The sequence below is a fragment of the Ailuropoda melanoleuca genome, chromosome 1 (assembly GCF_002007445.2).
Source record: "Ailuropoda melanoleuca isolate Jingjing chromosome 1, ASM200744v2, whole genome shotgun sequence".
NCBI lineage: Eukaryota > Metazoa > Chordata > Mammalia > Carnivora > Ursidae > Ailuropoda > Ailuropoda melanoleuca.
The window spans coordinates 128,243,765-128,268,391 of NC_048218.1; the positions used below are offsets into that span (position 1 = coordinate 128,243,765).

Consider the following 24,627-nt stretch of genomic DNA (forward strand, 5'->3'; position numbering starts at 1 on the left):
AGCTATTGGGGCTGTCAATCCCAGGCAACCAGAAATAGTTTATTAGCAGAAAAAATTACCAAAGCTAATTTGATTGCTTTCTTCCTTCTTTGGCTTCTCTGCATGAGTAGTTACAGCCGAGGCATGGGGACTCACTTAGTTATGCCTTATTTAACTTGACCAACTGGAAGGTGATGTGTCAGCTTGAATGAGAGCCTCCCAGCGCTGTCAGAGCGCACAGAGGAGTAGTAAGTCCCTACGACTCCTTGGAACACTGAAAAAGTTACCTATTAGTTCCCAACTTCCAGCAGGAGCACTTGGCAGAGAATTTCCATCTGTTTCCTCATTACTCCTCTCATGGCATGCTGTGGTCAAAGGAGGCTACTTTTTAAAAAAGGCCTGCAGCTAGGTAATGCTGTCATTTTTGCACTGCTTTTTATAAAAGTCACAGCAAAGTGGGATGTCGAGTTGAGACAATGAACTTGGGTTATGCAGTCATAAGAAAAGAAAGCCTTTTTCAACTGGACGCAACATTGCTTCTGGGTCATTACATGTATGTATCTATTACTTAGCTAATGCAAGTTGGGTGTATAAAAGTCAAAGGAAAATAATTCTGCTGATGAAATAAGGTTGTTTAACGTACATGTTTGTGTTTTCAGGAAGGACTGAGGATGCTTATTTCAAGAGATCTAGACTGTACCAATACTATGTATGTCCAGTTTTCACTTAGATTTATAGCAAAAGGTAAGTCGTTTCTATGGGTAGAATTCATTATTTCCCTCTAAGGGAACTCTCCCTTGCCTTACCCAATTCCTCCCCACAAAGAAATGATGGATTTGAGGCCCATAAATTCTGTTACATGGGACAGCTGACATAAATTTGAGTAAATAAATGTTCATCAATGTGCTTCTATAATATAAGTTCATCTTAATATATGAGGAAGATAACTACTGATTTTGCAAAAATTTCATATAGCTGTAGTAATCATACTAATTCTATGGCAGTTATATTTATCATCATGTCCCTGAGTCTGTTCTCCACCACTACTTCCTCGGTGTAAGAATTTCAAATTTTAAAACTTTAGCTTATGGACATTTTGGATTTTCTTTTACAGACGTGAACCCCCAAAAGACAGCTTCTTTGCCATTATGACCTTTCATATTAACTAAATCATTTCCTTGACAAATAATGCCCTTTGGATAGTAGATTTTTATTTGTATCCTGAGATTTAAATGTTTAACCATTTATAAAATTGTGATGCCTGTAGAAGCAAAATTCTCTGACATAATATTTCCTAAATGAAACACAGAAAGATATGTATTCATATCTGAGAAAGAGAGGGAGATACTGTTGTGCGAAAATCTGAGATCTGGTGTGCGTTTTGAGATACAGTCGTACTGAAAGCCCCACCTGACGTTGCTTGAAGCTGCTGCCTCCGAAGCATTTGGACTCGAAAGCCTCTATGGGAGGCTTATGCATCAACGCCAAAAGGAGAGCCCTAGTGATAAAGTGGGTAACTTCCCCACTTTATCACAATATGTTTTATGCTGTTTTATGCTGTGGTATCTTCTTTCTAGGTACCCCGGAGAGGTCTCACTCTATTCTACTACAATTCTCCATCAACGGGGGAATCACTTGGCACCTGATGGACGAATTTTACTTCCCTCAAACGACCAACATACTTTTCATTAATGTGCCCTTGCCGTATACTGCCCAGACCAACGCTACAAGGTTTAGACTCTGGCAACCTTATAATAATGGTAAGAACGCAGATGTTCTCCTATGATCTGGACTGACTGTGGCATTTTAACATGTTTGTTTCTAAGATGTAGAGAAGGTGTTTGTCAACTGAGTAGTTTTGTAATCCATAACACACATTGTACCTAGAGGAGTCTCAACGAGTATTTAACTTTATGTATCTTTATCGGCTCTTTGTGCTTGACTTGTAAGTTCTCTTGATGATGTAAGTATAGCTAAAGCCTCTTACAGTGTTAAGGTTTTTAAAAAATAATTGAGCATCGGGGCACCTGGATGGCTCAGTCCATTAAGCATCTGCCTTCAGCTCAGGTCATGATCCCAGGGTCCTGGAATCGAGTCCTGCATCAGGCTCCTTGCTCAGTGGGGAGCTAGCTTCCCCCTCTCGTCTTCCCCTCCCCCCTGTTCATGAGCACACTCTCTCAAAGAAATAAATAAAATCTTTAAATAAATGATTTAACATTATCATTAGTCACTCATCAATTATAACTACATTCCTGCTAAATTCATTTAAGAATAAATAGTTCTTCTGAGTGTGGCATTTCATTATTGAGACAGAACAACATTCCAGCAAAATACCCTGACAAAGTGACAGGGACTTACACCAAGCAGAAAGTGCCTTAGATAAAATATTCTTATCACACACACCCGCGTCAGTGGTAAGTTAAAGTGAATGTATAATTTAACAGCATTTTCAGACGGTTACAGAAAATGATTTTACAAATTTATAATGTTTTATTGCTTCCAATATTTCTATTAACTGCTGATTATAAAGGACCAGACTCTACCAAATCATGCATTTAATGGCCTGAGTAAGCATGGTGATATCCCATTAAGCAGATTCTTTGCAGAGGTAACAGAGAAATGAGTAAGAAAAATGTACTGCTATCTCTAAAATTTAACCTGAATTTTTACTTTATAACTAGTAAGCCAAAAATTTTTTTAACTTATTATGAACAGAAAAAATAATCTTTTATAATCACCAAATAAATGTAAATAAATAAATAAATACAACCAGGTTCCACAATCCAGAGGATTATTATCTTCATGTTATGGTTGGAATGATTACCTGATTTTTCTTTATTGTTTTCACCGGCTGCTTCCAAAACAAGAAAAGAGAAGAAAGCTACTGGAATTAGAACAGTGATAGGATTAGAGAGAGAGAGACACATGTGACTCCATTTAAATCATCAGGTTATTTNTTCTTACAGAATATATATATATTCTCACAGAATATATATATATATATATATATATATATATATATATTCTGTAAGAATATATATATATTCTGTAAGAATTGTAATCAAAGTAGAAATCAATGAAGAAGCAACCTTGGGGAATCTTGATGTTTCTGCTTGGCATGGTCTTATCTCCTTGTTTTCTTGAGTCCAAACCGTGCTTTGCCAAGGCAGCCTGGGTTTGCCCTCCTCCCTATTCTGTAGGTCTCTTCCTTCGACACCCAGCCTGTGTTGCTGAATCAAATTCTATGACAGCCTATGGAGTGATTTTACTAGTTTTCTGGATAGTTCCACATATCTTCAAATAAACATAAAAGTTCTGAAAAACATTTAAAAAATGTATATAACACTGAGTATATTCTTCTGTGTAGTTTTAACAATTAAATAAAATTATGCATCAGGCCAGTGTTTTCATGACCGCAGTCCTTTGGCCTGACCATAGCATGATGCCTCGTCATGAGTTGACTCGAAAAGGTAATGAGTTGCTCCTCAAGTTGACTAGCGTACCTCAGTTTTAAATCCGCAGGCTTGACCACCTGTGCTCACAGATGCAGATATCTTCCAGATCCCTCGACACCATGAAAACATAACTCAAATCCCATTCTCGGCAGTGGAGTGTCTGCAGCACCACAGCACTGTGACTGGAAGGGGAGCACATTTTCACAAACCCTCTCAGCTTTCCAAAGCCAGTGAGGCTGTTCCCTGCTCTGTCAACTTAATATGATTGACAGCTTAATGTTTTCATACCTCAATTGCTATAAATACACTGTCGTATAGTATGTGTTTCTTTGTCTGGAAGGCATATATTTAATCTGTTGTTATGGATTCCTTTCTGTCCTTTACTTTCTTCTAACGAGCAAAAATGTCTCTGCGATTTTCACCATTGGAAAAACTTTTTTTTAATCCAAAAATGTCTTAGGTAAGAAAGAAGAAATCTGGATTGTTGATGACTTCATTATTGATGGGAATAATCTAAACAACCCTCTGATGCTTCTGGATACATTTGACTTTGGACCCAGAGAAGACAATTGGTTTTTCTATCCGGGTGGTAACATTGGCCTTTATTGCCCGTATTCCTCAAAAGGAGCCCCGTAAGTCTTTAATTGAGATGCTAAAATAAAACCATTGCCCCATACAAATCACAATGAACTTTCGCCCAATGGATTTCTTGTTGTTTTCTTACATAACAGTGAGGAAGATTCAGCAATGGTATTTGTTTCAAATGAAGTTGGTGAGCATTCCATTACCACTCGTGACCTGGATGTGAATGAGAACACCATCATACAATTTGAGGTACTTGACATGGTTCCGTCAGAAATGCTTTAAATTTTATCTTGAGCAAAAGCCAGGAAAGAGAAGGAAAATCTCAGATAATCTCATGCATTACGACTTTCCATTTTTGTGCAGGGACAAAAGAGGTTTCACATCATAATTCATTTTTATTAGCAGAACCAATTGTCCTACTAAGGTTTATATTTCTGAATTTTTGTCCTGTATTTATGACATAATCTCCCTACCTACTATGATGGGAAGTTGTTGAAATAAATTATTTTAAACATGATGAAAACGAAAAGGGCCATACTATTCTAGTATTATTGTTGTCACAATTTTTACGTGTTAGGTAAGACCCAGTCAGTGTAACTACTGCTATACCATGCCGGGCACATTTATATAATATTTATCATGATGCCACCATGGATTCGACAGATAAAACAACACTACACTATTTTTATAATTTTTGTGTATTTCATTAATATTTATGGACTCCTTATAATTTGGAAGAGAGCAAATTAATAATGTATAAAAGAGATACTTTTATGTGTTTCAAGCACTTGGATAAAATCAGCAGGACCAAGGGTGCGTTGTGCCGGCATTCAGTAGTACTAACTTTCAGAAATGCTTGTTTCATAGTCGAGATCTCTCTCTACCTTGGGAAGGCTTATAGTGGTACCTAACTGCATCAACAAAATTCTGAATATTTGTTAGGTTAACTCTCAGTAGCCTCTAAATTAGAGTTGTCTTTTGCATCTCAAAAGTCAGAGACCAGGGGCGCCTGGGTGGCACAGCAGTTGAGCGTCTGCCTTCGGCTCAGGGCGTGATCCTGAAGTTGTGGGATCGAGCCCCACATCAGGCTCTTCCACTGTGAGCCTGCTTCTTCCTCTCCCACTCCCCCTGCTTGTGTTCCCTCTCTCGCTGGCTGTCTCTATCTCTGTCAAATGAATAAATAAATAAAATCTTTAAAAAAAAAAAAAAGTCAGAGACCAAATGATGCTTTCATAGAGAAATTATTCTATATCTATTTTAGACTTTCTGTTATATTTTCTAGTTTTATTTTAAGTTACTTAAATAACCTTCTATTATATTGTCTAAATGGATGCTTTACATGTTAATTTAAAAAGATAGCACATGTGGCCCTGTTCTGTTTTCAGGAGATCTAGGTAGAAACAAATACCTCTAGTTGAAAAGTTTATCTAATGTTGATAGTTTCCTCATCAAAAGGTAAAGGAGTAAGTTCAACAACAAAAATTATAAATAAATATATCTGGGTGCTACAATACCAAGAAAATATTAATCTCAATTGCAAGAGGGGAAAATTGCATAGAAAGAATTACATGCATTTATTTAATTAAGTTTTAGTTTATTTACTTGAAAGCATGGAAAAAGGAATGAAGTGGTTATTTCCCTAATGGTTAAGAAGGTCTTTCTGAAAAACGTTCTCCATGTGCCAGGGAAATAGTGACAATAATTGTGTTTCGTTTTGTCTTAATATTGAATACATATTGAAGTTTTTTTGCGTGCAGAACTTTGAGGATTATTTGGAAGGTGTCGCAAGGAGGAAAACAGAGGGTCTTCCTCTCTCGTGGACTGAAAAAAAGCTAATGGCTAGAAGTCAGGAAACAATCTTTTCATTACGATTTGCTTGGCTTGGCTGTGAAAGTAGGCCAGAGGTAAAATTTGGAATCCACGCCAGCCTCTGCCTTACCCATTACCTAGCTTTTTATAAAAGGAGGGAAAATAAATTTTTTATGAGGCCCTTTGAGGTTCTTTATGAAAAAATTATTACTTGAAGGTAATATATGATATTACTCAGTTAGGCAAAACAGAATTTTATAGTGTTAAATATTTCAGCAAGACAGTTCCCAGGAAAATGGACTCTCGAGAAAATAATGAAATGGTGCATCATTTCAAGGCCTGTTGCTCTGAAGTAATTTGTATCGTTTTTTTCCTTCCTCCCCAAGATCAACGTGGGGTGCTCCACGGATAGCTCCTCCACTGATCCAGTCAGACTGGAGTTTTCAAGGGACTTCGGGGCGACCTGGCACCTGCTGCTCCCCCTGTGCTACCACAGCAGCAGCCATGTCAGCTCCTTGTGCTCCACCGAGCTCCACCCGAGCAGCACCTACTACGCGGGGACCACCCAGGGCTGGAGGAGGGAGGTCGTGCACTTTGGGAAGCTGCACCTTTGCGGGTGAGGACCTGCCGCTTCACACCGCCATCTTTCTCATTTGACAATGTTCTCCCTGATGTCACCGTTGGCTTGCCACTTCATGGCGGGCGACCTCCCCCTAGTTCTCCACTTCAGTAGATCAGTGGCTATCTAAACATGGCACTCTGAGCTGACACACTACTCACTTAGAGTTCGAAGATAGATTTAAAAGAGTACATCATGGACTGCACTCTGTAGTGATTCATATCCCCCACGGGTCTTTATTAGATCCATGAGGAAGCAACAGAAATATGGTTTTCTCCTAATATTGTAATCCCCCCCACCTGCCCCCAGCTCCCAATATAAATGAAGTAAGAATTTTTGACTTTCAGACATCTACCTTTGTCTCTTGTGTAGGGAGAGGGAACAGCAAGAGGATGGAAACCCACAGAATATTCTAGGTGCCTCATTAAAAAAAAAATTGTTCCACTCTCCCCCCTCCAGGCATTTCTGCTTTTTCAAGCTCTCTCAGCATTCTTGCTTCATATATTTGACTCGTCTGTTGAAAAGCTATTTGGAGGTAAAGGACTTCAATTCTAATAGAATTGAAATGAATAGTTCAAAAACTAAACCTAATAATGTAAGCGAACAAAGAGAGGAAATCAGTAAAGCAGGCTGCCTCAGAATTTGTCTTTTCTCTCAGAAGAAAGAACTTGTTCTTTCAGGGTATGTCAAGAAAAGAAGAAAGTACTAATATACTTTCAAGATGGAAACAGATTTACATTCCCAATGTGAAACTCAGCATAATTAGAAGTCTTGGGTCTTCAAGCAAAACGACTAATACCTAGTACTTTTCCAAAAGGGTGAAAGTGAATTTTCACTAGTCTGTATTCTCTTTGAACATAAATCCATTTGCTTCTCATCATGTCATCAGCATAATTTTTATAATTTGATTGCTAAGGACTTTAATATTTTGAGCTGTCAAGGATGTCATTTATTAATTCTTGCTATTACACCAGGATATGATCCCAATGGAAAATCCAACTATTAAAAAAAAATGAGCATTACTAAGCAGAATGTCCTCATGGTTCTCTAGAAGATAGAGCTGACAATTCAGCGGGCACAACCAGAAAGCTGTTATTGCTGGGGGTGGGGAGGACTGTCTATAGAAGAATAGGGCAGGGAGAAAGAGCTCAGGAAACACTTTTTACCCAAAATCAGTTCTATTATTTAAGATCCTATGTTGCAGGAAATATGAAGGGGCTTACCAAAAAGTAGAAGAACTTAGGAGAAGCATACTGGGGAATTTCATGGACCCCACTCAGGAAGTGTGAGGACCTCAGCAAAAGGAGTATGTGACCCTCATTTTTATCATGTTGACCTTAACATCACTCAACAAAGGACTGCTCTCATGTGCCAGAACTCTTAATTCCACATTTCTAGAAAAGACAATCTAAATCAATCAGCTATAGCCAGAAAGCTAAGCTATGCAACAGAAGCCTAGCTGCCAAAAATCGCACTTACGGGCAGCGAAGGCAGGGAAAGGCCTGCTGGCCAATCACGCAGACACCTATGGCCAAGATCGTGACCATTATGATTATTGTTGAAAAGCTTCCGATTTTCTCTTTAATGGACCTCTCATTTCTTCCTATTGCTCAGCTAAGAATTGGGTAAACTAGGAAACCACCCTAAAGATAGAGTGTAGGCCATGAGTTTACATTGTTTTAGCAACTGAGACTCGCTTCAGCACGTTCCCACATGGAAACAATCCTATTTAAAGAAATATGGAATGAAGTCACAGGACAGTTGCTCCAGTGTCATGGAAACCACCTCTCTTAGAATTGGTGATGTCCACGGGGCTGTGCTGACGCATAAGGAAATACAATTTGGAAATCTGAATGAGAGAAGTCATAAGGCAATATAATTTGAACATTAGAAATGTATACATTTTCACCCACTGCTACTGAGCATCAGTTTAAAATATACCTCCTCCAATGATAAAGGGGCAGAACTTAGGCCATTGTGTTTTTTGTACTCCGTGTCATTTTTATTTCTATAAAAAGAAAAGAAATCTGTTGAGAGGCATGCCCGCTCTCAGAATGGCATAAACCGACCTTCCAAACTGCCTTCAACCACTTCTGCAAAGAGAAGAATTTTCCTTAATAGTGTTGTCTGGTCCTTGTTTCAGGAAAAGAATTAACACTCTTCTTAAAACCCACACAGGCATGAATTGCTGGAAGGCAAAAGTTAAATTTTCTCCAACTCAGTGAACCATTGCTTGGTTTGTATTCAACATGGTCCATAGTGACAGTACAAGCTAGATGCTAAAAAAAACAATATATATATATATATATATATAAAACCCATACTTAAATTACCCTCTTCTGTGCTCTTACTGGACATCAGGTACCAAAAAAGCATATGAGATGTTTTCAGGTGCAAAAATGACCGTGTTTGCCTCCACATCTAGTCAATTCACCTTTGAAGCATGAAGTATGGAGCTTCCATTGAGTTTTATTCACATCACCTTTGTGTCCTTTTCGTCTAGGAGCCTTTTTGTCTGTAAAACTTCCTAATTGCTCTTGCTTTGTACAGTTTCATAATGAGTCAACCAAAACCCCTGTCTAAAGAAAGCACTGTTGTGTGCTTGAAATTTTAAGTTTACATTTGAAAAACAGTTCCTTTTGAATACCACTGGCTTAGGAGAACAGACGCTGACATTCACCAGGGAGGGTGGCAGTGAGAAATTTTCAAAATAAGATTTCAGCAGAAGGGAAGCACAGTGAAACCAGACCCTTCAGCCCATTTATCACAGTGCTTGCAGTTTCTGTGTCAAGGCAGGTGAACAATAATAAATACCCAACCAAGCTGGCTCATTTGTATTCAGAACATTTGAATAAATAAGAAGTTCAAAAAAATCCATGTAGGCTTTTGTTCAAAGGAAAGCTCTAGCCATTTCCCTCAGCTCAGCAGTCTGAAAGTTCAAAGGGTAGAAAGTGCTTCTTGCCAAGACTAAACTCTGACAAGTATTTGAAAATAAAATGTAATTATGAACTGGCATTTTGGGAGCAGCTCAGTATGGTTGGAGTCTTGAGATAAACAATGAAATTAGGGTTAAAATTATATGTGGGAACTTGACTCCATCTGCTTTACTATCTACTAAACTTTAGAAGCCTAATAAGTACTTCCAAATTGACTTCTAATTTCTATTTCTCAAATTTAAAAAATTACTCTGAATTTGGTTTCTATGATCACTGAACATGGGACACGTTCATAGGGTACAAAAAGGATTGTGCATGCCATCTCCATGTCTAGCCCTTCAAAAATAAACCTGTCTTCTTTGAATTGACTTTTGTGTCTAATAAAATATACTAAACTATTTTTGGACTACTACCTAAATATGTAGGTTATTTCCAAGAAGCTATCATCAACAATATGATGGGACAATTTACTTGGAAATAAAATTAATTAATGGTTGTCGGGGGCTGGAACTAGGATGGTGTGGGGACTGACTGATTAATAGACACAAGGTTTCCCTTTGGGGTGATGAAAATGTTTTGGAACTTGATCGAAGTGGTAGTTAGCTAAACACTGGGAATGTGCTGACTGCCCCCCAGTCGTACCCCTTAAATAGGTAGTGGTTGCTTTTCTGTTATGTGAATTTTACCTCAATTTATGAAGAAAAAGATTAGTTATACGGAGTGTAGATGGTCAGAATGGAGAAAGCATCACCAAAGAAGTCACTGTTGAAAAAGGCGGAGGGTCAGGTGGAATTTGACCTGGTGATAGGATTGGGAAGGGCTTACAGGAAGCAGAAACATAAATTGGCGAAATCCTGATTGAGGAATGGAGTTTGTGTTTGTGAAATGTCAAACCATGTTTTCTACTTCTTGAGTGTGGTACAGAGGCACTAACTGGCCGCTGATCCTTGATCAGATGTCCTTATTTTGAGCCTACGTTGTTCTGTTGATTCGATTTTAAAAAACTTGTGCCTCTTTTCCAGATCTGTGCGTTTCAGATGGTACCAAGGATTTTACCCCGCAGGCTCTCAGCCAGTGACATGGGCCATCGATAATGTCTATATTGGTCCCCAATGTGAAGAGATGTGTAACGGACATGGGAGTTGTATCAATGGAACCAAGTGTATATGTGATCCCGGCTACTCAGGTCCCACCTGTAAAATAAGCACCAAAAATCCTGATTTTCTCAAGGATGATTTTGAAGGTAATCTTTTAAAATAAATCCTCTGGAGCTTTGTGAAAGAACTTACATAGTAAATGTAATTTGTAATATAGAAGTAATCATGATTCCACTCTAACATTTCAATATTTATCCTTACAATTGGGACCACCCACGCCTTCATTTCATTCTGAATTATATAGGGTTCCATTTTTGAAGCAATGCAATGAGAATGAGCAAGGCCATGATTGAGAAAACGAAAGCTATTTTCACCACTTTTTCTCTCACATGGAATTGCTGATTAATGATAATTTTAGGAACTGTCTCTAGAGGTTTAATCTTGGGTAGAGGGAACAAGTTTCCAAAAATACAAATTCTTGTCGTTGTTTATCATCAGCTCCTTGAGCAGCCTCTTCTCACTTTCTGTACCTCAGTTTTATACCTAGAATTTAACATCATTGTCTATGACAAAAATGTTATAGAAAAATGTGCTTGGATATGTACTCTGATAAAACAATGGAAAAATATTCTCATAAGAGAAAGTCTTTTTTTTTTTTTTAAAGATTATTTATTTATTTATTTGACAGAGAGAGAGACAGCCAGTGAGAGAGGGAACACAAGCAGGGGGGAGTGGGAGAGGAAGAGGCAGGCTCCTAGTGGAGGAGCCTGATGTGGGGCTCGATCCCAGAACGCCGGGATCACGCCCTGAGCCAAAGGCAGACGCCCAACGACTGAGCCACCTAGGCGCCCCTCATAAGAGAAAGTCTTAAACAAATGTAACAGCTACGTATGTTAGGATAGTGGGACCAAAGGATTTCTTTTTCCCAAGTTGTTTATAAAATTGTTATAGTAGATTTATGGTTGTGAGGTACAATTTAATATTAGATTTAGGTATATCAGTGCAATGGAGTATGATGCAGCCATAAAAAAGAATGAAATACTAATCCATGCGACAACATGGATGAACCTTGAAAACATGCCAGGTGAAAGAGGTCAGACACAAAAGGCTATATATCATATGATTCTGTGAAACATCCAAAATTGACAGATCCATAGAGACAGAAGGCAGATTAGTGGTTGCCAGGGGCTGAGTGAGGGGGGGATAGGGAGTGACTGCTTAATGGGTATATGGTTTCCCTCATGGGTGATTTAAAAAGTTCTGGAACAAGGTAGTGGTGATGGTTGCACAACATGAGTACGAATGTACTAAATGCCACTGAGTTGTTCACTTTAAAATGTTGAAAATGGTCAATTTTCATTTGCATTTTTTGCAATTTTCAATGCAATTTTTATTTGCATTTTACCACAATCAAAAAAACCCCCACTAGATCTAAGATAAGTATCTGGAGAGATTTGTGAGCTGGTTTTGAAAGACATTATTTAATAGAAAATATAAATTACACTGTAACTTCTTCCATTAAAACTGTGTTTTTAAAAATATTTTATAATACCTGCCTGACACAGTCCTCAGAGTAGCAAAAACACAGCGAAGAGGCCAGTGGAAAAACTACATTACCCTCTCTTACTTCTGGCCTGACTCACTCTCAGACTAGTCAGTGTCATTTTTGGCAGTGTAGGAGAGCCCAGAGGAAGGACCCAGCTGGCTGGACCATAGCTACTCAGGAAAAGCCCCACCCCCCTTCTGTCATGTGGCCCCTTAAATTATACAGCCAAAGTGAAACAGTTCAAACAAGCTTAACTGTTGAAGAGACCTCTTCTCCCAAAATATGTGGCTTCAGTATTCATGACTTTGTATTTCAAAACTGCCTAAAGCACTTAACCATATTCCTTTAAAAAAGAATATGACTGTCTTTGGGGTCATAGGTAAATCACCTTTACCACTTTTTTCAGGTCAGCTAGAATCTGATCGATTCTTATTAATGAGTGGCGGGAAGCCATCTCGGAAGTGTGGAATCCTTTCCAGTGGAAACAACCTCTTTTTCAGTGAAGATGGCTTGCGCATGTTGATGACACGAGATCTGGATTTATCACATTCTAGGTAAACGTTTTTAGATGCTGTTGAAAAGCCACATTGTGATGTACAGTCACAGAATATAATCAAATCAGAGAGAAGCAGACCTCTCAAGGACAAGGCCTTCCGTTGGAAATGCTGAGCTTCTCTCTTATCTGAGACTCCGTTAAGACACAGCTCATGTCATTTCCATCCTAAAACCGAGAGAGCTTTGTGAAATAAGCTAGATGAGAAATGAAACATAGCTAAACAGACACAAGTCAATATCAAGATCAGTGCTATTTACAAGATGGTGACTAGGAAATGACAATGTTTCACTTCCTTTCACTTCAAGAAAATGATGTTGCATCTTTTTTATCCACCTTCTGGAGAATACTTTTCATGAGCACTTGAACAATGTGGAAAATTATCTACACCACGCTTAGTTGAAACAGAATGCGTCCTCAAATGACCCACCATTAATTTTCCATCCATTAGGAATTTAAGTTAAGAATGTTTGAAGTTCGCCTTATTCTTTATACGCATTTCTTTCCAATGATTTACTCATGCTTTCTAGGCACTCATTTTCTGATTTGAGCACAGCCTCTCAGAAACAAACATTTTAAACTGGCTCAGAGGATTATGTCCTGTCAAGATGTATATCCCTTGATCATTTGACGAGCCAAAAACTTAGCCAGGAAAATAAAGAAGACAACTCAACATGTGTAAAATGGAACCCTGACCTATTTTTGCAAGTGAAAAAAGAAGTTGTGTTTTTGGTTTTTTAAAGCATTTCCGAGTACCTTAAAATAGATCTTGACATACTTATCCTCCTCTTTCACCTAAATCTTTCATTTATTGAATATAAATTTGGCCATGTTTCATAAAAATACGATTCTGTGAGATAATAATTTTACAGTGATAGAAAGCAAAATTTTATTTCTCTTCCTCCTATTTTAATGCACATGGTTTAATTTGATGCTCTTTATTTTAGATTTATCATTGGCAGCTGAGTTCTCTAATTTAGAAATTACTGGGTTTTTCTAAATAATTCTGATGTGGATTTATCTATAACTAAATTAATATATAAACATTTCCCAATATAAGTAGACAATAGACCAAAAGGTATTTTTCTGTAAATGGTTATTGTTTTCATAGATATCAGCATCCACTAGGTACTAACTGTGTATTTTTTTTTTCATGAATCCAATGTTAAAAGCTCCGTTATTTATCTCATCTCAGTAGCATGCTGTGTAGGCTTTGCATACATTGACCTCAAAACGCTCCATGTAAAATCCCAGTTTTCTCGGGGTTATAAGATTATTGAATGCCTAGTTAATGGAGATGGGGGAGGGGAGGAACCCATGAAGAACGCATGGTTTTATATATGGAACTGATAACTTTTATTATAAGTCCCAGTATGCTTCCTATGTTTGCCATGCATACATTATTGTGTGTATGTGTTGGGTTACACATGAAATTTATTCTGCATTACCAGCTAGCACGGCAGCCAGACCAGGCACCAGCAGCTTGCCTGCCAAAGATAACATGTGAGCTAGTTTTCATTGGCACCCTAGCTGGTTGCTGCCACTACGTCCATCTCCCTGCCAGCTGGGAAGGCTGCCCCTGGCTGGCCGCCACAGCTCTCGATGACCAGTATCATCCATCCCAGACCCAGCAATAGTCAGAAGCTGGCACAGCCCACCCTCACCACCACCCCACACTCATGCTTCCCTGCCCCTGACACAAAAGATGGAAAAGAGGCCCAGGCTTGACATACCTCTTCCAAAAGATGCCTGGCCTTTCACAAAGAGGTGCTACAACTGCTGCATTTAAATGTGTCTCCCCAAACCAGTAACAGGAGATCTGAAAAACGCCTGGTAAAACCATAGGATGGGTGATTTTGCCAATGAATGGCATAAACTACATTCATAACATTCTTTCAGTTTCAGATACTAAGGACAAATTCATCTTAAATAGGTAACAATACACACTCCCACACTTGGAGAGACTTTGGAGCCCTCCCATCTTCTTATAGGTTGGCCAGAGGGTACGGCGAATGCGCAGTTCCCTCAGACTCACTTGTGTGGAGGGCCATAAAATATGTATACGGGTACAGAATTGCCTTTTTTCAGACTTCACATTTTATTAACTCCCTTACATCAAAAAGGAAAATCAGACTTTGAAATGATTGCTCTGGACGTTCATTAAATCATCATATTCATTAAAGCCATGCATTCCCCCCCCCATGACCCTGTGGGCTTGTTTTTTGTGAATAGTGTGAATTTCTCAGTGAAGTAAAAAAAGTCTACTATAAATCTTACTCATGTCAGATTTGTGCAGTTCTTCATGAGACTGGGATGTGGTAAAGGTGTTCCTGACCCCAGGAGCCAACCTGTGCTTCTTCAGTATTCACTCAATGGCGGCCTGTCATGGAGTCTCCTTCAAGAGTTCCTTTTCAGCAACTCCAGCAACGTGGGCAGGTACATCGCCCTGGAGATACCCTTGAAAGCCCGTTCTGCTTCTACTCGCCTCCGCTGGTGGCAACCGTCTGAAAATGGGCACTTCTACAGTCCCTGGGTTATCGACCAGGTCAGTCCATTCAAGAGTAACTATTATAATTGTTGGCACTCGAGCTGCAAGTGGCCTAGATTGCATTCAGTTCAGCCTCCTCGTTCAGTCGAGGAAGCCCCGGACCCACAACTGAATGACTTGCCCACGGGCACACAGCTAGATTAGATATGCCATTTAGCTTCGAGCCTGAGCCTATAAAAACAAACAACACAACAGAAGGCCCAGGTCCTGCGCATAGAGAAATCTGCCATATGGATAAAGGGACTTTATCAAGCGTGTTACGAGGTTATAATTCTCCGAAAAGGAAAATGTGCAAATTAGCATTGGTACCACATGCAGTCGTTTCCAAATCCTCTTTCCTAGCCTTTGAAGAAGAAATAAATAAATCTTCCTAACATCCTTATGGACAGTTCTAAAGGATCTTCATACATAATAAAATGCGTATCAAATAGAACTCAAAGAACCTGTTAACAAACGGTTAGAATCCAGGCAAAGAATTGGAACTGAAATGCCTTAGGATACGACTGTCCTTAAATAGAAATTTTGCATGGAAAATAATCACATGTAAGCCAAATTTTGCTTTCCCAGCTTGGGTGCATGTAGTTTCCAAAGGCATAGTTTGGCCCATGAGGGTTGTGAATGGTTTTGTCAATCCGTCGATTTGTTTTCTGTAGCTTCTTGCCAGCTGGGCAAGCAGACCACATAAACAAAAGCGTTCTGAAAGGCCCCTGACAGGATGCTTGCCGTGTGACGCCAGTGTTGAGCAGTCTGACAGATAAACACAAATAAACAAGAAGACCGAACTCTCTATCTTGAAACCATATTGAAAATTTGTTTCTTAAAAAATACCTTTCAGATTCTTATCGGAGGAAATATTTCTGGTAATACGGTCTTGGAGGATGATTTCACAACTCTGGATAGTAGGAAGTGGCTGCTCCACCCAGGAGGCACCAAGATGCCTGTGTGCGGCTCTTCTGGGGACGCCCTGGTCTTCATTGAAAAGGCCAGCACCCGCTATGTAGTCACCACAGACGTTGCTGTGAATGAGGATTCATTCCTACAGATCGATTTTGCGGCCTCCTGCTCGGTCACAGACTCCTGTTATGGTAAATATTCCATTTCCAAGTAGAGGGACAGACGTGTGTAGAGGGGCATCGGTGGCACCTCTGACAGTCTATAAGCAAAACAGAAGTGCACGTGAGTCCAACCATAATCGCATTCTTGAAAATGTTGTGTATGCATTCAGTTTTAGAAGTCTATTTTTTAAAGCATCAGAATGTGAGCGTATTTTTAAGTATAGGTACTTGAAGACTTCTTTACATATAAGTAATAATGCCTAATTTATCTCTTTTTGAAAATCCATATATCTCTTTTACTATCAGATTTGCAGAATTAGGGACTCTCATCACATAGAGAATGCCAGAATCAGCAATAGGATTGACCCACGAATATGTATATTCATGGGTTTTAATTCATAGGGCTTCGGATTAGTTCAGCTACTGTCTTCTTTCCATTGCCCCAGGAATCATGAAATTTTGTTGTTCCCATTTTGCCTCATACTTTTTGCTATTCTGGGTCATAGCATATTCTAGGCCACCCTCATTGTGACCAGTTTGCATCCTCTAGATTGTGCACAGACACACACATACTTACATATACCTTGCACACATGCGTGCGCACGTATGCATGCGCGCGCACACACACACACACATACACACACACGTATCTTAGGAGATATAAAGACTGACATCACTGAACACTTGGAACACCCCAATCATTCTTCCTGTAAGAGAACCAGACGAGAATGTTCACAAGGACTTTGTTCTGTTTTAGATTCCAGGGGGCCAACATCCAACGAATTTGATTACTTCCAAGGTCTTGCAAAGCCCAGATACTTCGTATTTTCTTTAGTTTGAACTTAAGGGACATATCTTAGGGGGAATCCCAGAAGTGCTCCTTCTACCTCGGATTCGATCAGTCAACACTAAACTCGTCAACAGGGGTGGAACTTGGGAAAGTATAAGGTACACATCTGTCTTCAGTAGGTCTAGTTGAGGGATTACTTCAAAAAGTTAGAGTCCAATAAATGACTAAATCAAGTGCTCTGTGGATTAGTATTGATGCAAAATGTAATGAAAGCTCAAAGGAGAATTGAGATGACCAATGGATGGCCAATCTAAGGGTCTGGGGAAGATTTCCCAAAGAAGCTTAGCGTCAAGTGGGCGTTGATGATTGGAATGGATTTGAAAGGTGAATGGAGAAGAAAGGACATCCCAAGCGAGGCTAGCAGCATAAGCAAAGAAGCAGAGGTGGGGGTGCTCCTAGTCCATAGGGAAAACCAGGTCCTACATACCTATTTCCTCAGTAGCATAGGAAGGCAATGAGAACCCAAGGAGGTAAGTTATGACCCAGGAGGCCTGCAGCAGCACCAGGACTGACACTCTGCCCTCATAAGCCCAGTCCTGTGTACTTTCTACCATGAGCTGGTGCAACCTCTTGAGAAAGGTTGAACTGAAGGATAAAATCAAAGAGGAGAGTGGATAAGCGGAGTTGGCAGCTAAGGAAGAAGAGCCTTAAAAGGACATACAAGAATCTGTGCTTGACAAGGACATGAATAAAGGAGCACAAGGGCAGAGGAGTGACATGGTCTGTTTTAGGGAGATTAGCATAGGAGCTGATGAAGGTGGGTAGGGAAGAATCCCAATAAAGAAGCTTCAGTGGTCACCTCTGTAGGAGGCGATGAAGTCCTCACTGTGTGGAATGAAGAAAAATGGGATGGATAAAATTGATATGAGACAATGCAAGCACAAAGGAAAGAAGCAGAAAAATCTCAAAACCAGGTGCCAGTTTGAACACAGAGAGTAAAGAAGAGAGAAGAGTAAAATTTCTAAAATAATTTCCAAATTTTGATCCCAGAAAACCAGTGCAAAAGTATCACCATGGACAGAATTGGGTACTTAAGAAGAGATGTTTATTTATGACGGAAAATGGCGAGTTTTTTAGTTCGGGTGGAAGTAGCTTTAAGAGGAGATGCCCTTGAGGGAGGAGGATTTACAAGATAGAAAGCAGGAACTTTATCTAAACTGTGCGTCACAATATGCCAACATCCGGTGCAATGCCAGGCTGAGTAAACATTTATTGAATGAAGGAAATTAATTGGAGACATAAAATTGGCAGATCTGGGCACAGAGATAATAGTTGAAGCCCAAGGAGTAAACACAGAGAATAGAAGGCCAGAAATGGAGTTTGGAAGAATGCCCATAGCTGGGCTAGTTAGCACAGGAGTCAGAGGGAAAGTAAGACAGGAAATTCAGAATAATGGCCTCCGAAAGAAAAGAAAGCTTCAAGAACCAGGGAATAATCAATAATGTCCAACGCTGTAGGAAGGACAAGAACAATGAAGACTGAACTGGACCACTGTATTTCACTAGGAAGGGTTGCTAGGAACCGTGCTGCAGTGAGTGGTCCCACGCTGGCTGCACATGACGATCACCTGGGAAGCTGGACAGCGCCCGATATCTTGGCTGTGCCCCAGGGGAATGAAATCACAATCCCTGGGGATGGTGGGGGAGACCCTGGCATTTGTGGTTTCTAAAGGTACCCAGGTGATTTCAGTGTGCAGCCAAGATTGAGAATCAAGACCTCAGAGAAAGCAATTTCAATAGGGAGGTAGGGGCTCGAGCAGATTTTATAAAGACTTAAGCAGGAAATAAAGAGGAATACAAAACATAGGTTAGAAGTTGGATTTTTCAGAAAAAGAAAGAAATAGCTTTTCCTAGACCCACAGCCTGACTGCGTGCGTTGGTACAAATTGCATGGCCTTCTATACCTCGATGATTACACTGTATATTCCATAACACAGCAGAACAGGATATGTGAGCAAAAGAGATTTTGCCATTTCTGAGAAGTTTTACCAATAGCAGGGACAAAATTGGCATTGTTGGTCAGGATCCCTGTGGAATGGTCAAATTTTGAGAAAGTTGCTTAAATTTTTAAAACTATTTAAAAAGTAATCATTATAATATATGGTCACTATGTTTGTATTTGCATGCTAATCATGAAATAAATAAACATGGTATGGTTATTATAGTACATATATATGTAGTTTGTATAATTTCCTAATATACTATAACTATTAGATTAAACAATAAATATATATCTATCATTTCTATTGCTTTAACTGCACATGAACAATGGTTTTGTTATGATTGTTCTGAGAGTTTCTCAGTATACAGAGTGGATCAGGATAATTTATTTTATGTTTCACTTGATCCTAGCCTCTTAAAAGAAAAACTATTTTAATCTGGAAAGTGAAAAATAATAACCGGTATTGTACAGTCGGAAAAATCAAGACACATTTCAAAATAGGAAACATGAATACGGAGGAACAATCAAATTGACATTTGAATTAAAACATAAGAAAACATAAGTAATTATGGTTCCTGGGTCTACATACATGTATTTCTATTCAGAATAATGTTTCCTGTTCCAGCTATTGAATTGGAATACTCGGTAGATCTTGGATTATCGTGGCACCCATTGGTAAGGGACTGTCTACCTACCAATGTTGAATGCAGTCGTTACCACCTGCAGCGGATCCTGGTGTCAGACACTTTCAACAAATGGACCAGAATCACTCTGCCTCTCCCTCCTTATACCAGGTATGGATGCTTCTGCATGTAGCGAACCCCAATTTGATATCATTTGGCATGTCGGATTTTAGGACAACAAGTTTAAATGAGATACATGCGATTGTGTTACTTGTTGATGGTATCGCCAGGCATGAATTAGTAAGCAAAACAAGGGCACCTGGCTGGCTCAGTTGGTAAAGCATGTGACTTTTGATCTCAGGGTTGTGAGTTTGAGCCCCACATTAGGCATAGAGTTTACTTTAAAAAATAAACAAAATTGGGGCACCTGGGTGGCACAGCGGTTAAGCGTCTGCCTTCGGCTCAGGGCGTGATCCCGGTGTTATGGGATCGAGCCCCACATCAGGCTCCTCTGCTATGAGCCTGCTTCTTCCTCTCCCACTCCCCCTGCTTGTGTTCCCTCTCTCGCTGGCTGTCTCTATCTCTGTCAAATAAATAAATAAAATCTTTTAAAAAAATAAATAAATAAACAAAATAGGGGTGCCTCCCTGGCTCAATCAGTGGAGCATGAGACTCTGGGTCTTAGCATCATGAGGTCAAGCCCCACATTGGGCATAGAGCTTACTTTGAAAAAAAAAAAAATCAGGGCACCCAGCTGGCTTGGTTGGAAGAACAAGCAACTCTTGATCTCAGGGTCATGAGTTTGAGCCCCAGGTTAGGTGTAGAGATAACTTAAATAAATAAATAAATAAATAAATAAATAAATAAATAATTTAAAACTTTATTTTCTTAAAAAAAGGGGGGGGGTTAGAAACCAGTTTTTATGGTGATGTTGTTCTGTGTTTTCCCAAAAGCCAGGCCTATACTGACTTTCATTTAACTAATATTTTGAAAAAATGGTGTATGCAAGAAAACAGTAGCTGAATCAGTGAGAATCTCCGACTTGATTCACTTAAATTTAAAACAGGCACGTTGGATACAGAATAGGTTTAAATGGAGTCTACTTTCTGTTCAGACTACTGTAGATATAGCAGTGAGTGGTGTCATATCAAATAAATATAGCAGGTAAGTACGTATTAAAATTATTGTCTGCTTTGAAATTTTATTTTCAACAGTATCTTGAGAATTATCACCTGGAGCATTTTTATATGAAAAACAGTGATGAATGCATCATACATTGTGCCTATAAGAAATGATGATGGCTTCATAAAATTGTCTGGTAAATGCTTTATTTGAGTAAAACAGAGAATAATTCACCTTGCTTAATGGATAGTGTTAACAACCCTCTCTTTTCACTATCTACATAGGTGCTAATCATAGGGAAGCTTTAAAATCTTTTTTTTTAAAGATTTTTTATTTATTTATTCAACAGAGATAGAGACAGCCAGTGAGAGAGGGAACACAAGCAGGGGGAGTAGGAGAGGAAGAAGCAGGCTCATAGCAGAGGAGCCTGATGTGGGGCTCGAACCCGTAACGCCGGGATCACGCCCTGAGTCGAAGGCAGACGCTTAAACCGCTGTGCCACCCAGGCGCCCGGGAAGCTTTAAAATCTTGATAGGAATTCCCGTTCCCCTCCAAAAAACAAAAAACAAAATGGTAATCAGTTGTTGCCATTAAGAGAGAAGCAAGGTGACCAGTGCTACCATGTGGAACAGGAGTTATAGTTTGGGCTCATTATTGTTCTCTTGCCTCCCCACAAATGAAGAATGAATAAATCTTCCTAGCAAATGATCATAAAATTCAACTATTCATCTAGGACATAACTTGTCTTCAGATTATCATAAATGGGCTGGTTTCAGTTACTAACAGCCTGGGGCCCCTCTTCAATTGCTGGCTCAGAGGTACAGGACTATATTAACTGTCAGCAGAGTTGCCAAGTTTAAATGAGATACGTGAGATTTTGTTGCTCGTTAAAGGTATTGCCATGCATGAATTATTAAGGCGATCTTAATAAGTAAAATAGAAAAAACACTCCATTAAGGCAGTAGTCTTCTAAGGCTTTATGAAGTCTGTGAATTATTACCCAGCTACTTGGTAGCATTTTGCAAATAAACGACATTGTAAGATTTATTCCAGCTAGTCATTATACCCGTGAGTCTTCTACTCAAGAAAGGTAATTATTCTTCATCTTTTAATCTGTCTTTTAATTGTCTTCTGCACATACCCATAAGAATGTTGACCCTTTCGAATGACATTTGAAAAACCTGGTGAGCATCTATTTCTTCTTGTTATCATATTGAAAATCTGCAGTTTGTTTATTGTACTACCTCAAAGGCCATGTTATGCAGTGGTCTTAAAGGTGATGCTGCCTTATAGTAAGGCCCTCTGGATAATTCAGAAAGAGATGCATGTGGATGGAGGCCAAGCCAGACCCACCTCTTACTGTGCCCTGCCATATGTCAGAGATCATTAGAACAATGTGCCAGGCTCAGAGCACTTTGTCTCAAACACAAGTTAGCATATCGATACTATATCTGCTTTTAATAGCCAGTTACTTTTTCAATATGGCACTTCTTTGTTTTGAGTTGAACTTATAGCCTCAACATCTGCAAAGTATTGAGACATCTTTTTGTACGTTGTCCACTAGGACAGAATTGAGAATTTCAGTTTGTAGCTCTTCACTAAAAACAGATATGATGCTGAGGGCTTAAAGCCATGTGCTAACTAGGGGTGAGGAGTGACTGTGACAATGTGTATGAGATAAAGGATGGGTAGGAGTTAAGGGGGCGTAGACGGGGGAGTAGTGTTCCAGGCAAGGAAAACAACCTATGATAGGAGGTAGCAGGCATATCTGAGATACTGAAAGAATGGATCCGACCTATAGAGAAAGTGGAGTGAGATGGAGTCAGACCATGAAGAGTATTGTAGGTCGTACTGAAGATTTGGGGATGTGTCGGGATGTCTGGGTGGCTTAGTCAGTTAAGTGTCTGACTTCGGCTCAGGTCATGATCTCAAGGTCCTGGGTTCGAGGGCCGCATCGTCATGCTCTCTGCTATCTGCTCTCTCTGCATTCTCTGTTCAGCGGGAGTCTGCTTCTCCCTATCCCTCTGTGCTCTCTTCCTCTCCCTCTGTGCGCTCTCTCTCAAATAAATAAAATCTTTAAAAAAAAAATGTTTAAAAAAATATTTGGGGATATGTCATATAGGTGCTTAAAAATCTGCTAAAGTGCTTGGGAATAGAGGGACACAGTCAGATTTGCATCAGAAAATCTTATTCTAATTGGAAAACAAATTGGGGAGGATAACAGTAGCTGGAAGGAGACTCTTAAAGAGGCAGTGAGTACTGGTAGCTTGGACTAAGGTGCTGGAGACATGAAGGGAAGTAGAGAAATTCAAGAGAAATGGAAACAATTCAAGAGTTTGATGGTGAAACGGACACGGGAAGGTGAGGGTAGGGGTAATGGTGAAGATGACTCTGGTTCTGAGTTGAAGAACTGAATGGATGCTCATGCATTTCACAGGCAGGGAGCACTGAGACTGAACACAAGAGAATCACACTCTGCTCCAGACATTTCTGTGTTGGAACCTAAAGAAACTAAGGTAGATAGAATCATAGTCTCTATTACTCCCATATTTACTGCTTCAGTCAGATCTTACTGGAAATTAAAAAATGAATGGAAAGCATTGTGGTTTAGTGGAGAATTCCAGTTTTTTAGCCCTGTGAGCTTTTAAGCAAGTCATTCCATGTTCCAAAGCTGCAGGGTCCTCATGTGAAAAATGAAGAGACTTTTTCCCATGTTAAAAATTGAATAAATGTGCATGGAATAGCTTGGAACATTGTGAACATTTATAAAATGTAAATCATCTTTACAGTTATGAGTTAACAACATAATCACACTTGTGATTATCAGACTTCATCTTCAGTCAGACTAAGAAGTCTTACTAAGCTTGCTTAACAAGAGCAAGCCCATGGTAATGGTCGGACACTGTCTCAAGTTCCTGCCCTGGAGGAGGTTACCAACTTAAAAATAAAATGTGCCATGTGTAAGTGAGCACTTTAATGAGGAAAGGGCTAGAAATGGCTTAGGTACTGGGAGACAGTGTTAAATGCCAGAGTTAGAGAGGGTTTCGTGGAAAAGATGGGCCTGGCCTCAAGGGATGGCTAGGAATTAGGTGGGTAAAAAGAAGAACATTCTAAATTAGGGAAACAATGTGAACAGGACACATGGGCCTGGCAAGAGCCCAGGAGTTGATGATGAAGGCAGAGAGCTCATATCTGGAAGCTATGGAAAGTTGTTTGTTCATGGAGTTGGCTTAATTTATCATAAGCACTGAAGCAAGGCAGAGGAGTTTAGACTTGTTGGAAAAATGAACTGTGGTGGGTTTTGAAACTGAGAATATTCTTCCAAGAAAAACAACCGGGAAACAGGGAGGCTCAAGTAAGAGAAAGTGGCAAAGGTGTTGTGATAATGACTTACATGAAGCAACAAGTTAGGCTACAGCTAACAAGGAGGGGATGAGATGGATATTACAGGACATTTCAAGGAAAGGATTGATAAAACTCACTGGCTTCTTCTCCACTGCACACATCAAGAAATGACTTTAAAGTTTGAAGCCCGAGAGAGTAGTTAGAAAGCTACAGTTGACTCGAGGAGGGACAGTGTGACAACCTTAACCAAATGACGCCGAATTCAATGTGATGACTGGAAATACAAATGAAGACATCCATTTGACAGAGTTGTGAAGGTCAGAGCCCAGGGAAAGATGATCAACCTTGGAAGCAAGAGCATAGAGGTGATAGGCAGTGCCATAAAACTGTCAGCTCTCCACGGGAGAGTATTTAAAAAGAAAAGAAAGGATCCTTAAATTTAATAGCAGGGGCACCTGGGTGGCACAGCGGTTAAGTGTCTGCCTTCGGCTCAGGGCGTGATCCCGGCGTTATGGGATCGAGCCCCACGTCAGGCTCCTCTGCTATGAGCCTGCTTCTTCCTCT

The 24,627-nt window shown here is 39.7% G+C and overlaps 1 protein-coding gene across 2 annotated transcripts in view; it reads left to right on the forward strand.

Annotated features, from left to right (window-relative positions):
* Positions 1-24,627, forward strand: part of RELN (reelin) — a 489,518-nt gene that overhangs the window by 404,011 nt on the left and 60,880 nt on the right. For both annotated transcript variants that reach the window (XM_034666797.1, XM_034666804.1), the window contains exons 37-46: positions 639-723; positions 1,557-1,739; positions 3,895-4,066; positions 4,166-4,268; positions 6,215-6,444; positions 10,406-10,626; positions 12,433-12,580; positions 14,866-15,124; positions 15,963-16,212; positions 19,599-19,767. In XM_034666797.1, coding sequence (XP_034522688.1) covers positions 639-723; positions 1,557-1,739; positions 3,895-4,066; positions 4,166-4,268; positions 6,215-6,444; positions 10,406-10,626; positions 12,433-12,580; positions 14,866-15,124; positions 15,963-16,212; positions 19,599-19,767 — 1,820 coding nt within the window. The remainder of the gene's footprint in view (positions 1-638; positions 724-1,556; positions 1,740-3,894; positions 4,067-4,165; positions 4,269-6,214; positions 6,445-10,405; positions 10,627-12,432; positions 12,581-14,865; positions 15,125-15,962; positions 16,213-19,598; positions 19,768-24,627) is intronic.